General features: G+C 45.7%; 3 protein-coding genes across 8 annotated transcripts; all 3 read left to right on the top strand.

Annotated features, from left to right (window-relative positions):
* The first annotated feature begins 466 nt into the window (after positions 1-466).
* On the top strand, positions 467-3,823 carry LOC125983611 (ectonucleotide pyrophosphatase/phosphodiesterase family member 7-like). Its single transcript, XM_049744990.2, has 6 exons — positions 467-1,646; positions 1,716-1,861; positions 1,968-2,597; positions 2,968-3,205; positions 3,470-3,596; positions 3,682-3,823. Exons 1-6 carry the CDS (start codon positions 1,280-1,282, stop codon positions 3,731-3,733), a joined length of 1,560 nt encoding a protein of 519 aa, XP_049600947.1. The 5' UTR covers positions 467-1,279; the 3' UTR covers positions 3,734-3,823.
* A 1,905-nt stretch (positions 3,824-5,728) lies between these two features.
* On the top strand, positions 5,729-10,482 carry cbx2 (chromobox homolog 2 (Drosophila Pc class)). 2 transcript variants are annotated; one of them, XM_049744992.2, is made up of 5 exons: positions 5,729-5,872; positions 5,972-6,015; positions 7,695-7,760; positions 7,825-7,894; positions 7,967-10,482. In XM_049744992.2, exons 1-5 carry the CDS (start codon positions 5,801-5,803, stop codon positions 9,107-9,109), a joined length of 1,395 nt encoding a protein of 464 aa, XP_049600949.1. In that variant the 5' UTR covers positions 5,729-5,800; the 3' UTR covers positions 9,110-10,482. The 2 variants fall into 2 exon arrangements, with proteins under 2 accessions (XP_049600949.1, XP_049600948.1); XM_049744991.2 differs by having other exon boundaries at positions 7,964-10,482.
* Positions 10,483-10,726: 244 nt separating this feature from the next.
* On the top strand, positions 10,727-14,204 carry LOC125983615 (dehydrogenase/reductase SDR family member 7C-B). 5 transcript variants are annotated; one of them, XM_049744997.2, is made up of 9 exons: positions 10,728-10,869; positions 11,463-11,658; positions 11,838-11,903; positions 12,508-12,697; positions 12,800-12,912; positions 13,094-13,304; positions 13,356-13,463; positions 13,537-13,695; positions 13,739-14,204. In XM_049744997.2, exons 3-9 carry the CDS (start codon positions 11,868-11,870, stop codon positions 13,957-13,959), a joined length of 1,038 nt encoding a protein of 345 aa, XP_049600954.1. In that variant the 5' UTR covers positions 10,728-10,869; positions 11,463-11,658; positions 11,838-11,867; the 3' UTR covers positions 13,960-14,204. The 5 variants fall into 5 exon arrangements, with proteins under 5 accessions (XP_049600958.1, XP_049600954.1, XP_049600955.1 ...); XM_049744998.2 differs by having other exon boundaries at positions 10,729-10,869; positions 13,371-13,463; XM_049744999.2 differs by having other exon boundaries at positions 10,730-10,869; positions 13,757-14,204.
* Positions 14,205-14,207: the final 3 nt, after the last annotated feature.

Here is a 14,207-nt window from a genome sequence, read left to right as displayed (position 1 = left end):
AGTAAATGAAAGAAATCAATTAGCTGAGCCCCACGGCGCCGAGAAAGAAGGGAATATGGACAGACAGGCTAAAAAAGCGCGCGAGAGGGAACGCCATGGCCGAAGGGCCCACGCGCTCTGGAAGCCGTCCCCGAGCGGACCTCCTCGACCGAGCTGCTGGCGCCTACTCACGCCCTCAACCTCTGCTGCGCCTCCGCGCAAGCTCGCTCACTCGCTCGCTGGCTCGCGCGCGCTCGCCAACGCCAATGAAGTCGTGTGCACAGCACCCAACACGAAAAGCCGCCATCAATAGTTAGTTTGGACTCATTATTAAAAGGAGGGAGCGCCAAAAAGCGGGCAACATCATTTTCTAATTTGCTAATGAGCCACAAAAGTTTTGGAACAAAAGTTTGACGATGGATTTGCTGATTCTCTGTTTTTTTTCAAATGTTCTCACAGGCAACCAGCAGGGGGCGCTTGAGGCAAACCCCAGGCGGGTGCTTTCTGCGAGTTCAGATCAAGTTTACTCTGGCCACTCCAATTGAGCACTTGAAGTTCTCAAGGCGGAGAAGTGAGAGTCAGCAGTCCACCCTCGAGGAAAAAAAAAAAAAAAAAGGGAGTCTTGCTGAGTGCGTGCGTCCGAGGCAAGTTGGTAAGCGAGCGTTCATACGAGCGCGCCGGAATGAATATGAATGAGGCAAATGAAAGCTGATGAATGTTTGCCCTTATCTCCATAAAGATTAGACAATTCCCTTGAAGCGCAGCCAAGGACGCGCACAATAAAAGGACACTTTTTCAACAGCTCATAACATCACATCGCCATGAGATGATGGATCATGTCGCGGCCCCTTCACACGCCCCTTCAGGTTTTTTTTCCTTTTTTTTTTTTATCTCTCATGCCCATCGTCCCATCCAGGCAAAATGATCTTTTAACAAGAACCCCGGGACAAGGTACACATTAGACTTATTGAAATTAATTCCGATATTAGGTTCTCACGGCGACTTCCCGCTGGCCTGTCGGGATAGCCAGATGAATCGTGTTTGGCCACTCAAGGTGAATAGTATGGTTTCAAGTCAGGATAGGGCTCCACGTGGAGTTGGTTTTGTCATGAAAGCGTGAAGGCTTTCAAATTAAGACGTTCAGGATGCAAGTTTCAAAACACTTTCAAAGTGGGGATTTGAGTGAGGTTTCAAAGAAGTCTTAAGTTTCAAAGTATTGTTTAGGGTTTCAAGCTACAAGATAAAAACTGCGCACGTCAGTGGAGATTAACGGCCTTCAACGAGCGGGACTCAAGAGGCCATGAACCTCAGCATAAAAATTGCGATAAAGGCTACTGATAAGATAAAACCACAAACTTTGTCCGCAAACAGAAGGTCTGACACTTTGCAAAAGCCTGCCCGAGCCGCAACAGCGCAAACTTTCGGAAGCATGCTGTGGACAGTCGCCGTGTGGTTCCTGTGGGGGGCCTCGTGTAGTCTGGGAGCCCCAGCCGGACCCCCCAGGCAGAAGGTCCTGCTGGTGTCCTTCGACGGATTCCGCTGGGATTACGACCGCGACGTGGACACGCCAAACTTGGACCGCATGGCCCGTGACGGCATCAAGGCCGAATACGTGACGCCGCCGTATCTCACCATCACCAGTCCGACGCACTTCACGCTCCTCACCGGTAAGCCGCTGCTCAACCAAACACTTAGGCCACCATGAAACTCTAATCTGCGATTTTCCCGGCGGCCAGGTCGCTACATCGAGAACCATGGTGTGATCCACAACATGTGGTTCAACACCAGCAGCACGGAGAAGAAGCCGTACTACCAGACGCAGTTTGTCAACGAGTGGTGGGACAACGGCACGCTGCCCATCTGGATCACGGCGCAGAACCAGGTCCGTTTCATCCGCTAAATTGTTTTGGCAAGACCAGAGCTGGGACGCAGCTGGAAAGCTTCTGCTGTGGCTTCGCGTGTCCAAACTTGTCTCCGTGCTTTGGCAGGGCCTCAAGTCGGGTTCTCTTCACTTCCCCGGCACGGCGTCCAGCTACCGGGGCCAGACGGCTATGGTGCGTGAGGTCGAACCACTCCTCTACAACTACAAGAACGAGACGGCTTGGCGCCAGAATGCCGACAAGGTGATGGGCTGGTTCCGTGACCAAGATCTGGACTTTGTGTCGCTGTACTTTGGCGAGCCGGACGGCACCGGTCACCGCTACGGCCCGGACTCGCCTCAGCGACGGGTCATGGTCCGGCAGGTGGACCGGACCGTGGGCTACATCCGGCAATCGGCGGAGAACCACGGACTGGGCCACGTATTGAACATCATCATCACCTCCGACCACGGAATGACCACCGTGTACCGGAACGGACTGGTGGAGGAAATCACGCTTTCCAAGATTCCGGGGTTCTCCTTCCGGGATGTGTCCTTCCACCTGGTGGACTTTGGGCCTTCGGGGATGCTGCTGCCCAAGCCGGGTAAGCTGGAGAAGGTGTACCAGGCCCTGAAGGGGGCGCACCCGCACCTCCACGTCTACAAGAAGGAGGAGATGCCCGAACGGCTCCATTTCGCCAACAACGACAGAATCCTCCCCATAATTCTGCTGGCCGATGCGGGTTATGTCATCAATGGGGTGCGTACAAAAATATCACAAACATCTTCCACATGAGCATCAACATCATTTTACGGCCACTCACAAATGTACTTTGCGATACTAGTACCCACAGGACACAGATAGCGAAACAGCTCCGATAAGATGTGACGAGATCAACAAAGACACGAGGCAAACCTAAAGTCGAGTTTCAACCGTTTATGTTTTGAAAATGTGAGTGCTCAGTCTGCACGTGTTGACTTATCCAGTAGCTTCCTCTGCTGGCAAGGAATGAGCACTACATAAACACTGTCTCTGGGTGCCACCGTTTGTGAAATTTAGCAGATGAAGAGCGTCTTCTTTTGTTGTATCATTTCACACATTGATGTTTACGACGTTTTGGGGCGCTCAGTACTTCCCGGTGCAGTTCAACAAGGGCGAGCACGGCTTCGACAACCACGAGATGGACATGAAGGCTTTCTTCAGGGCGGCGGGGCCAGCGTTCCGCAAGGGCCTGAAAGTGGGCCCCTTCGAGACAGTCCACATCTACCCGCTCATGTGCCACATTTTGGGCATCCGACCCGAGGTCAACGACGGCCACCTGGATGCCACCAAGGAAATGCTGCTCAACCACACCGGCCCGGACATAGGTCAGAGGCCAACCGCCGCCATCGCTACACGTCCGGGTTGCTTTGCATTGCGCTTCGAGGGTTTTAAGCACAAGTTGGGGTTTCAAATTAGTATTTTAAAGGCGAGGGCAACGATTTCAAACAAGGGTTGGGATTTCTAAATAGGGTTTCAAGGTGTGGTTATAGTTTCAAAGCTATTATATGAAATTTATTGAAACAATAAAACAATTGCAGAATTGTTTATTATTTCATTTTCACTCATTATCTGTTTTTTGTTTTTTTTAGAAGGTGGCAAACGTGTAAACATGGTTGGGAAGGTGTTCACCGGTTTGGCTGCGATGGCTGGATTTCTTCTCATCGTTTTTGTCTCGGTTGTGGCACACAGAATGTTCATTGACAGACGACACAAAAGGTGCGAAGGAAAATATTAAGGTCAATGGTTTGTTTTATTTTTGAAAGTTGTAGAAAATGAGTCAATGACTTTTTATTTGTTTCAGATCTGCAGAACTGACCAATCCTGCAGAAATGACTGAACAAACTTCATTTTGAGAAAAAACGTCATTAATTGAGTGTTTTGTTGTATATGTGGGAGTGTATATATGTGCTGAACGAATGAGTAATTTAATAAATTGTGTTAAACGGAACGAGAAACTTTTTGTTGCTCCACTCTCACTTGCTCCCGAGGATGGTGGCTGCAGGCTGGCTGCTTCAGTTCGCCCGCCTCTCGAGCCATCTGCTAGCAGCAAGCTAAAGTAATAGCGTGGTGCTTCCGGTGGACATTTTCAAAACAAATGAGAATGCCAATTATTTGAAATTTGTTGTTTAAAGCAAGTGTCAATTTCAAGCCAAACAGTTTCCAGAAAAGGTAAGGTTTGAAAGCTGGGTTTCAAATGAGGTCTAGGGTTTCGAGGTTATGGTTAGGGTTTCAACAAAATAGGTTTGGTTGAAAAGTATGATTTAAAGCAAGGTTTAGGAATTCGAAGTAGGGTTTAAAGAGATCGGTGGGGTTTTAAGAGTTAGGGTTCCAAAATGCTTTTAAATGTGGGTATAAATTTTAACTGAAGTGCAAAAAAGAAATTTAATTGATGACAAAAAAATATTTGTGAACGGTGTTTATATTGTGCAATTATATAATATGTACAGTTTGCAATAATGAATATGTAAAATGTGACATAATATACAGGACTGTCTCAGAAAATTAGAATATTGTGATAAAGTTCTTTATTTTTTGTAATGCAATTAAAAAAACAAAAATGTCATACATTCTGGATTCATTACAAATCAACTGAAATATTAAAAGCCTTTTATTATTTTAATATTGCTGATTATTGCATATAGCTTAAGAATATAATATTAAAATATCATGAAAAAGTATACTAGTAAGGTATTCAACTAATCACTTGAATCGTCTAATTAACTCAGAACACCTGCAAGGGTTTCCTGAGCCTTGAAAAACACTCAGCTTGGTTCAGTAAACTAAATCACAGGCATGGGCAAGACTGCTGATCTGACTGCTGTCCAGAGGACTATCATTGACACCCTCCATCAGGAGGGTAAGACACAAAGAGAAATTTCTCAAAGAGCAAGCTGTTCACAGAGTGCAGTTTCAAAGCACATCCACAAAAAGTCTGTTGGAAGGGGGAAATGTGGCAGGAAACGTTGCACAACCAAGAGAGATGACCACACCCTTAACAGCATTGTGAAGAAGAGTCGCTTCCAGAATTTGGGGGAGCTTTAAAGACAGTGGACTGAAGCTGGTGGCCAGGTATCAAAAGCTACTGTTCACAGGCGTGTCCGGGAAATGGGCTACAATAGCCGTATTCCCATGGTCAAGCCACTTCTGAACTCAAGACAACGGAAGAAGCATCTGACTTGGACTGTGGAAAAGAAGCACTGGACAGTTGCAGAGTGGTCCAAAGTTTTGAATTTCATTTGGAAGTCAAGGCGCCAGAGTCTGGAGAAAGGCTGGAGAGGAGCAAAGTCCAAGTTGCTTGAAATCAAGTGTGAAGTTACCACACTAAGCAATGGTTTGGGGAGCCATGTCAGCTGCTGGTGTTGGTCCACTGTGTTTCATCAAGTCCAGAGTAAATTGTAGCGCACTACATGCTTCCGTCTGCTGAAGAGCTCTATGGAAATGATGATTTTCATTTTCCAGCATGATCTGGCACCTGCCCACAGTGCCAGAACCACCAGTAAATGGTGTCCTGATTATGGCATTATTGTCCTCGAATGGCCTGCCAATTCTCCTGACCTGAACCCCATAGAGAGTTTGTGGGGTATTGTGAAGAAGAAGCTGAAAGACACCAGACCCAACAATGCAAATGAGCTAAAGGCCACTATTGAAGCATCCTGGGCATCCATAACACCTCACCAAAATGACTTTTTTTTTTAATTGCATTACTGAAAATAAAGAACTTTATCACAATATTCAAATTTTCTGAGACAGTCCTGTAGATCTTTGTTTGTAACGTGAAAGCCAGTTCATGATACGTCAGGAAAAGCTTTTATTGTGAAGTGCGCCATAGCAATTTCCTTTGGTTGGGCGTTTTATTTCCTGCGTCGGACTCAGCGGTGTTGCTTTTGCAGGGATTGTTATTGTGATCGTACGGGTCCACCATGGAGGAGCTGAGCGCCGTCGGCGAGCAGGTTTTCGACGCCGAATGCATCCTCAACAAAAGACTGCGAAAGGTTAGCCAAGGCGCAAAGGCTTCCTAAAATCGAATTCTGTTGATTTTGCCTTCACTTGGGCTCCACACTCAGAATCTCTTGGCACTTCTTTGTGTGCAGGGAAAGTTGGAGTTTCTGGTCAAGTGGCGAGGGTGGTCGTCCAAGTAAGTCAGGAAGACCCAAAACAATGGACAGGAAAACAAAAACCTTTACATTTCGGCCATTTTTTCCCCTCTATCAAATACTTGTAATTGGGACACTCGTGCGTTTTTGTCTTGGATGCTAGTTCTGCTTTTTGCCCACTTGCGTCTTTTGTTCGCCTGTCAATCATCAGGTTTGCCTTTACTCAATATTCGTGTTTAATTCCGTTTAAAACACGCACGGGGGGTATAAAAAGTGAAGCAATTGTGTTATTTTATACTATAATTTTTGTCTTTTTTAACCTCATGAACTATAAAGCGCGTGTTTACATTTAATTCATCAGGTTGAACAAGCTACTGTACAGTGGATGTTTTGTTCCACTTTGGTTAAACACGCTGATGTTTATAAATGTAAAGTGTAATAAACTACCTACGTTAATGGAATTAACGGCAAACTTAAAAAATAACAAAAATGCCATCAGTTCCTAAAAAGGTTGTACTCCTCTTCTCCCAAATTAAAACGTTACTAAGTGGAATAAAACAAGACAAACTTGACTTCTACTTGGAAAAAAAGATATCTTCCTCCAGTAGCCATATTAATCATGTTATATAATTAATCACGCTACTGTAAAATCGCCTTGAATCAAGTTACTTGTTTCATTCCACATCACATTTTTAATCGTTATTACTGTGTAATGAAACCAGTGTAATGTAATTTTTTACCATAACAGCTATCACGGGAAAGTAATTTTTTTGTATGTATAAACTAAGTCTGCATTTAAAAAGAAATTACATTTTGACTTTAATCAAGCTCCTCGTTTTATTCTACTTCAATAACACACTGAAAAATTCAGTTTGTTTTCTTGAATTATTATTATTATTATTTTTTTTTATAACACACAAGGTATTTTTCCCACATGAATTTTAAATTTAAACAATTGCAACCATTGGGATTTTTATTTCTAATGTTTTTTTTGGGCCATTTACGTTGCTCTCCGCCTTTTTTGGGTGCAAACTGCTGCCTGCCTGCCTGCCTTCTGTTAGGCCCACACGTCCTTTGTGTGTGTGCGTGTGTGTGTGTGGAAAGGGTGGGGGGTGGGCTGACTGCTGGTCTGGGGGTCTTTTTCTCTTTCTTCAACAGGCTTCTACCACATGTTGTACTTGTTTGTGTGCCACATCCATTTTCTGGCAACTTAAAAAAGTCACAATAGGATGGATTCAACTTTGCAAAATGACCGCTGGCTTTAAAAAAACAAACCTACCTCACTCAGATTTGGGTTTTTTTTGCATTTCAGCCACTTTGACATGAGCCTTCCAAGGCAGGTTTTCCTCCATCTGCTCACTGTGCTGTGTGTAAGGGAGCGATGCGTGATCGGGGGTGTTGAAGTTGACTTGAGAATCTCACAAGCCACCTTCAACCCACCCCACCCCCCAATTCTGCATTGGAGCCTTTCACACACAACAACAAGAGGAAATGGTGGAAAGTTCCGGCGGTGTCAAAGAGGCGTGTCGTTATTGTTATTTATTCTGGTTTGATAAACAGAAACGTTTTTTTTTTTCTTTTATCCTGTTTTGCAAAGTTCCTCAGAGTAACCCAACCGCTCTTAGTTAATCCTCGTCATGTTTTCCTAAATTTTATTGGGTGGATTAAATTTTTCGCACAAAGCTGTTGTAAATCCGACATTAACTGGTGTTTGTTGCAGACACAACAGCTGGGAGCCCCAAGAGAACATTCTTGATCCCAGACTTCTGGCGGCCTTCAACAAAAAGTGAGTTTCTTTGGTTCGTGGAAAGTCTGGATGATGGTTAGATGTTGACATTTGTGTATCGCAGAGAACAAGAGAAGGAGCTTCTCATACGGAATCGCGGTAAAAGGCCGAGAGGACGACCGCGAAAAATTCCCGTAGGTTCAACATAAATGACTTTTCTTGATGGTGTTGAGCCACATTTGAAATGTTATGCTGTTTCTCAGAAGAATGTTACGGAGGCCGGAAAGTCCAACAGCTCTTCCTCGGGTTCCTCATCCTCATCGTCCGATTCCTCGTCTTCATGCTCCTCCTCATCCTCCTCCTCCTCGGACGACGAGGACGAAGAACGGCGAGCGCGCGCCGGCATCCCGACCCGAGAGCTCCACCCCAATCCCGTCCCCCAGAAGAAAGCGCAAATCGTGGTGGCCAAGCAGGAACCGCCCAAAAAACGCGGTCGCAAATCTCTGAGCAAAGGCTTTCGGAAAAGCCTCAAGAAGGATTCCGAGCTTCCTGGCGCCATCAAGAAGCCGGTTCACCTGGCCAGCTTTGCCTTCATGGGCTTCAACCGGGGTTCCCCGGCCCACGGGGGGACCTCCAGAAACTCCTTGAGCTCACCCGGATCCGGCAGACCTATCCCACCTTCTCCCGTCCCGCTGATGAAATCCAGCCCGGGCAGGAGCGTCACAGAAGGGAAAATGCCCACCCCTAGGCTGGATCCGTTCAAACCCAGAGGGGTGGAGTCCTTCACCTTGAACGCGTCCAAACATCACGTACCGGGATCACCCCAGCGTAGCACCAACTCCCCCAGTCTCCAAAAGGCTCACGTGCTCCAGAGAATTAGCAATGCCAAAGCCATGGCGGCCCAAGCAGCAAAGAACATCACCACCACCAATCAGCCTCTCAACCTTCTCAACAAAGTCACGCAAGGCAACAAATCACCAGGTTCTGGCCCAGGTTCCGCTTTGAGAAACAGCCCACACCCTGCCCGCAAAAGCAACCAAAACCCGGAGTACAAAACCCCGCAGGGTCCCGCTTCCCCGGGAGGAACCCGCAAGTCTGACTTGACGGAGATCCAGACCTACAGGGGGAAGCTGGACAAAAATGAGCATAAATCGGAGAACCACCTGGAAAGAGCGGCCTCCAAAGACGGCAAGATGAGCACGGGCGAGGACGAGAGCAGCTCCGACTCCGACCGAGACTCGTCGGATGCCGGCCGGGAGCGCCTGGCGGCGGTCCACAACCAAGACTGGAAACCCACCCGCAGTCTGATAGAACACGTGTTTGTCACGGACGTCACCGCCAACCTGGTCACCGTCACGGTGAAGGAGTCGCCCACCAGCGTGGGATTCTTCAGCATCCGCAACTACTGACTGGACCGCAAACACTTCACCTGATCATGATTGTTGTAATTTATTGACTTTTTTTTTTATACTACAAAAGTGCTTTTCATCAGAATACACAGTAGCTCAGTTCAAAATCCAAGGACCAAGGCTATCAAAAGCCACAACCACAGAAAGTTGTCTTGAAACCACTGGGAGGTTGGAAATGTCTCACTCAGAGCTTACAGGGTCCCACCTCCAAACTACAAAAAACATTTTTGGATTTTTGGATTTGCAGCATTAAGCATCGGAAATATCTCGCTCTGAGTTTACAGGGTCACACCTTAAAAAGTTTCCAGCCAAATAATAATTAAAAAAACAAAAAACACTTAGATCAAATTTGATTATCTTCAGTCTGGATACACACTAGCTCGCGCCAAATTTTGAGGACCAACGTTCGTGGATGTTCTGAGCGACTGCGTCGCTCTGTTTTTGGTTGCTCTCAATCAATAGTTGACATTGTGGAATTATTTAGTAAGACGCCATCTAGAGTGTATTTTTATATTAGCTACCTCGGTTTTAACTAATTGCTGCATACGATTTTTCATTCCAGGGTGAACTCGCCTTTTTGTTTTCCGTTGGTTGTCAGTTGATTAGGGCAAGGTGAAGCATGCTGAGAGACAGACAGCGTGTCTGTCCTTTCTCTGATAACACTTATTCAGCAGAAATTGCAGCAGCCAGGTCCCGGCCCCCGGGGGAGTGGGGGGGTTCGGTTTGGAGCCGGCGGACAATAAAGCACCAGATGTCTCTGGAGCCACTTGGGTTGTTTCTCTTTGTTTTGTGGCAGCTGCTGACGTCTCTTTGGGATTTTTCTTTTTTTTTTTCTTGGTGTGACGTAAGAGCAAACAATGCCAGGCCGCCCCAAGAGAGGTTCTGGCGGCCAGTGCGCGTTTTCACTCAAGTCTTCACACTAATCCGGCAACCGAGCTGGGGCAAGATGAGTCCGACCAGTCCGGACATGATTGAACGGACAAATACAGAAAGTTCATCTCAGAGTTGCGGCAAAAACAATGGTGCCCGTGGGAACAAATTTCTTTTTTCGTTGTTTCGAAGATGCTGGAGAAAAGTTTTATGTGCATTTAGAGCAACTAAACAAATGTGAATTTCAAAGGAGTATCAGGGCCACCCTTTTTTTTTTTTTTCAGATAGAATTAAATTTGAATCTTGCGCTTTAAAAACACATTCTCATAATGTTCCAAACTTTTTGGGATAAAATTTGATTTGAATCTTTAAATAAGTGGCCTTAATAGTCCTTTGTAAGGTATGACTTCTCATTATTTAGGAAAGTGTATTTATTGGAGGCCGACCTTTAATACCTGTATTGTTCAATAAACGCTGTAGCCTCATTGACAGCATTCACTTTCGCTCGACTACTTTGACTCATCCATTTTCCACCTAAACCAATCTTTGGAATATTAGAGAATATTTAAGAGAATAACGTTAGCCTAAATCTTGAGATAGCCTCTGTTCTGCATTAGCCTAATTAATTAATTCAACATAAGGTTGAATGAAAACATTTATTCTAGGAGATGAAAGTTTGACCCCACCAGTACTTAAAAATGAAACCTCCAACACACTGTAATGTTTTTTTTCCCGGTTTACCTTGATGGTTCCCGCTGCTTCTCGAATTCTTCAAAGTCCGACATTTCACCACGCCATCAGGTGTTTGGCTCGCGGGGCTGGTCGGAGGAGAAGGAGGGGGGGCCGCAGCAAATACATCAACTCTTCCACATCCATCAGCTCTCCACCAGGTAAGCACAGGGGACTGACTTCGGGTCCACGACTTCAAAATAAAAGCTATTCAACGCAACCAAGCTAAAGGCAGATTTGCTTGATTATACAATGATCCCTCGCTACTTCACGTTTCGTTTATCGCGGCTTCACTACATCGCGTTTTTTTTTTCCAAATTAAAAAACATTTAAAAGTCAAAATAAAACTTCTAAATTGAGGAAACATGTCTAACCTTTAGGACAATGTAGTATTGCTCCAAATGTTCGTTTACATTAGCTTTTCGTTTTTGCGTGTTAGCACTATTGCAAATTAGCATCTTTCTGCTCAGTCGTTAGCCTGCCCAGTACTTCTTGTTGGTGACCGTACTTCGCAGATTTCACTTATCGCGGGTGGTTTTTGGAACCAATTATCCGTGATAAACTAGGGATTACTGTTTTTGTGCGTGATAACATATGAGATGGACGTGGCAGCACATAAAAACCAAAACTACATCGCGGAGGAAAAATTATTTTAAGACACGTACCAGATAAATAATTTCATGTTGTTCAGATTGTTTAGGACTGGGTAAAACACTAAATATCGGTAAATTGTGTGTTGAAAATGATTGAGCAGCCACTGTGGAGACGCTGACTGGTCCCTGAACATAACACGTCTGGAAATAAAGCGTCAGCTGCTGTGCTGCTATTAAAAGAGCGAGACAACAACAGCGTCGGGAGGTTTGCAGCGGGCGAGCGGATTGCAGATCGTCACGGAGGAGCTCAAGTGAGCGCGCCGGCCGGGTTTCCACGCTCACGCACTCACACGCAAGGTGAGCCATCGTTTTTTGTTCTTTTTGGATGAAAGTCGAGTTGATGCGCTTCCGGTTCTACCTTCCAAACAGCTGATCTGTTTCTTCTACTATAAGTGACTTCTTGTTTCAAGGACACGTGATGCTTAAAAGGTCAAAGGTTGTTGGATTTTTTTTTTTGTGTGTTTTTTGTTTTCCAGCCCTGTCAGAATATAACTTATTAGGGGAAAATGGATGCCAATGTAACAGAGGTGGACGAAGATTGGGTAGGAAAGCTCTGGAGTGCTTCACCTACGTAGCTACCCAATTTGCACACCCAAACAAATCTGCTTTTCTAAACCAGTGCTAAGATGCTAAGATTGGCCATTGTTAGCCCTGCCTTGTGTTTGTGGTGTTCAAACACGGATATTATTTGGAAAATGTTATTTTGGATAAATTGTCAAAATTTTTCCATGCAGCAGATTTGGTTGCACGTGCACTTTGGGTAACATCAGCCATCTAATCTCCATCACCACAAACATGACATCCCTGTGGAAAGGATGTGGAGACGTGATTTCACTTTCCATGTCATGACAAGCTCAGAAGAAGATTCATTGCCAGAAGCTAACAGTTAGCGTGTAGCTTCCATATCAATACGTGATTCCCAATGTATGCCTGTGATAAAAAAAAAAACAACAACCAACAATTCAACAATCTTCCACTAGAATTAACCAGTTTAACCAGAATTAAAATGAATCTTTTATAAGTTATATAAATCCAGGTTGTGCTAAAATAAAGGCTGGGAACCACTGCTCCATATCATTCTTTCATTCCAAGTTGTCACCCAGAATAGTTTAATGAATTCAAAACAGCACTTTTCCTATTTTTAAGACATTCCTGAAGAGGATGGGGATAGAGCCCGGGTGGAACGCCACAGCCCTGCTGCTTCCGTGCGTGGTGGTGGTGGTGCTGGTAGCCGGATTGTTGCACATCTACTCTCTGGTTTCAGGCCTTCTGTCCCAAAGCCCTGTGCGCAACAAGGTGGTGCTGCTCAGCGACGCTTTGTCTGCACTCGGGAAAGGTAATAACCCACTCGGGACTTGATTTAGTTTTACACGGTAAATTGAAAGATGAAGGTTAAGAGTCTTCTACTACAACTTATTCCTCTTTTGTTGGTCCAAAGAATGCGCCAGCATCTTCCACAAGGACGGCGCCAGGTTGATTCTATGTGGCAAAAACTGGGAGAAACTCCAGGAGCTGTCGGATGACTTACTCAAAGTCTCCGACCCAAGCGCGGTGAGGAGTAGAGGGCAGTGTTGTTGTTTTTTGCACTATACCGATGACATGGAATAAATGCTCAAAGCATTTCATAAAGCATTTATTGGATTTCCCTCGGTAGTCCCAGGTTAGGTGTTTTTTTTTTCTCCATCTTCTCTGGTGGTCAGGTCACACATTTGACCACCACGTTGGTCGGCAGACATTCCCTCCTAAATTGGTGCTTCTGGACTTTGGGGACACGACATCGCTTCCCGAGGCTATAACGGAGATCCTGGAATGCTACGGCTGCCTGGACGCGCTCATCCTCAACAGCAGCATGAAGATCAAAGCTCCGGCACACACTTTGTCTCTGGAGGTGGACAAGCTACTCATGGACAACAATTACTTCGGCCCGGTCACACTGGCTAAAGGTATCCATGGAAACACATCTTACAGAAACATTTTAGAAATGTGATTGTGAGGTTTGTGTGTTCCAGGCGTGCTGCCCTCCATGATGTCCCGGCGCTGCGGTCACCTGCTGCTGGTCAACAGCATTCAGGCAAAACTGGCCGTGCCCTTCCGCACCTCCTGTGAGTTGATGTTGAGGTTTCCACTTTCTTGATATCCACTTTCTTATCCGCCCGATCTAATCACGCCTGGCAGATGCCGCCTCCAAGCATGCGGTCCAGGCATTCTTCGACTGCCTTCGTTCCGAGGTGGAGGAGTCGGGCGTCTCCGTCAGCACCATCAACTTCACCTTCATCAGCTCACAAGCGTCGTCTGGGAAGCAGAAGAATGCGGTGGCCAAGTTTTTCTGGTCATGTAAGCCCCCCGACCCCTCAGAGTTTTTATCAGTTTTTATCAGTCTTGCTGTTCTGCACAGATTTGTACACAAAGAAGCCGCTGGGCGTTTCTCCACGTGAGGCAGCCAGTGAGGTGGCCAAGACTTTGTCCAACAAGAGGAAGGAGGTCCTTATGGCCCCCTCGCTGCCGAAAGCAGCGGTCTACGCTCGCTCCTTCTTCCCCAACTTGTTCTTTGCTGTCATGGCAGCAGGAGTGAAGGACACCACCAACACCAAAATGTAGTCATTTGCCGTTCTGGAAAGGCTTTCTTGTGCTTAGCAGGTCTGCCTCACAGTTCTGAAGTTCTGGATTTGAATTTTCCTGTGTGGAGTTTGCAAATGTTTCTCCCATATTCTCAAAACATGGTGGCTTCATTTAATTTCTTATTAGTGTTAATGTGAGTGATATTAACTGAAAGGTTAATTTTTCTCTGGATGGACTTAGTTTTAGACTACAGAGTAAATAAAGTAGAAGTGGATACAGGGCAATGT

This window comes from Syngnathus scovelli, chromosome 16, assembly GCF_024217435.2.
Source record: "Syngnathus scovelli strain Florida chromosome 16, RoL_Ssco_1.2, whole genome shotgun sequence".
In the NCBI taxonomy this organism is placed as follows: domain Eukaryota; kingdom Metazoa; phylum Chordata; class Actinopteri; order Syngnathiformes; family Syngnathidae; genus Syngnathus; species Syngnathus scovelli.
This window is presented reverse-complemented; position numbering and strand designations above follow the sequence as displayed.

Coding starts and splice junctions, on each gene's coding strand:
- LOC125983611 (XM_049744990.2), top strand. CDS start 1,280: ATGAACCTCAGCATAAAAATTGCGATAAAGGCTACTGATAAGATAAAA. Junction 1,862..1,967: donor GGATCACGGCGCAGAACCAG/GTCCGTTTCATC, acceptor GTGCTTTGGCAG/GGCCTCAAGTCGGGTTCTCT. Junction 2,598..2,967: donor CGGGTTATGTCATCAATGGG/GTGCGTACAAAA, acceptor TGGGGCGCTCAG/TACTTCCCGGTGCAGTTCAA.
- cbx2 (XM_049744991.2), top strand. CDS start 5,801: ATGGAGGAGCTGAGCGCCGTCGGCGAGCAGGTTTTCGACGCCGAATGC. Junction 6,016..7,694: donor TGGCGAGGGTGGTCGTCCAA/GTAAGTCAGGAA, acceptor TGTTTGTTGCAG/ACACAACAGCTGGGAGCCCC. Junction 7,895..7,963: donor GACGACCGCGAAAAATTCCC/GTAGGTTCAACA, acceptor GCTGTTTCTCAG/AAGAATGTTACGGAGGCCGG.
- LOC125983615 (XM_049744997.2), top strand. CDS start 11,868: ATGGATGCCAATGTAACAGAGGTGGACGAAGATTGG. Junction 11,904..12,507: donor CAGAGGTGGACGAAGATTGG/GTAGGAAAGCTC, acceptor CCTATTTTTAAG/ACATTCCTGAAGAGGATGGG. Junction 13,696..13,738: donor GGCCAAGTTTTTCTGGTCAT/GTAAGCCCCCCG, acceptor AGTTTTTATCAG/TCTTGCTGTTCTGCACAGAT.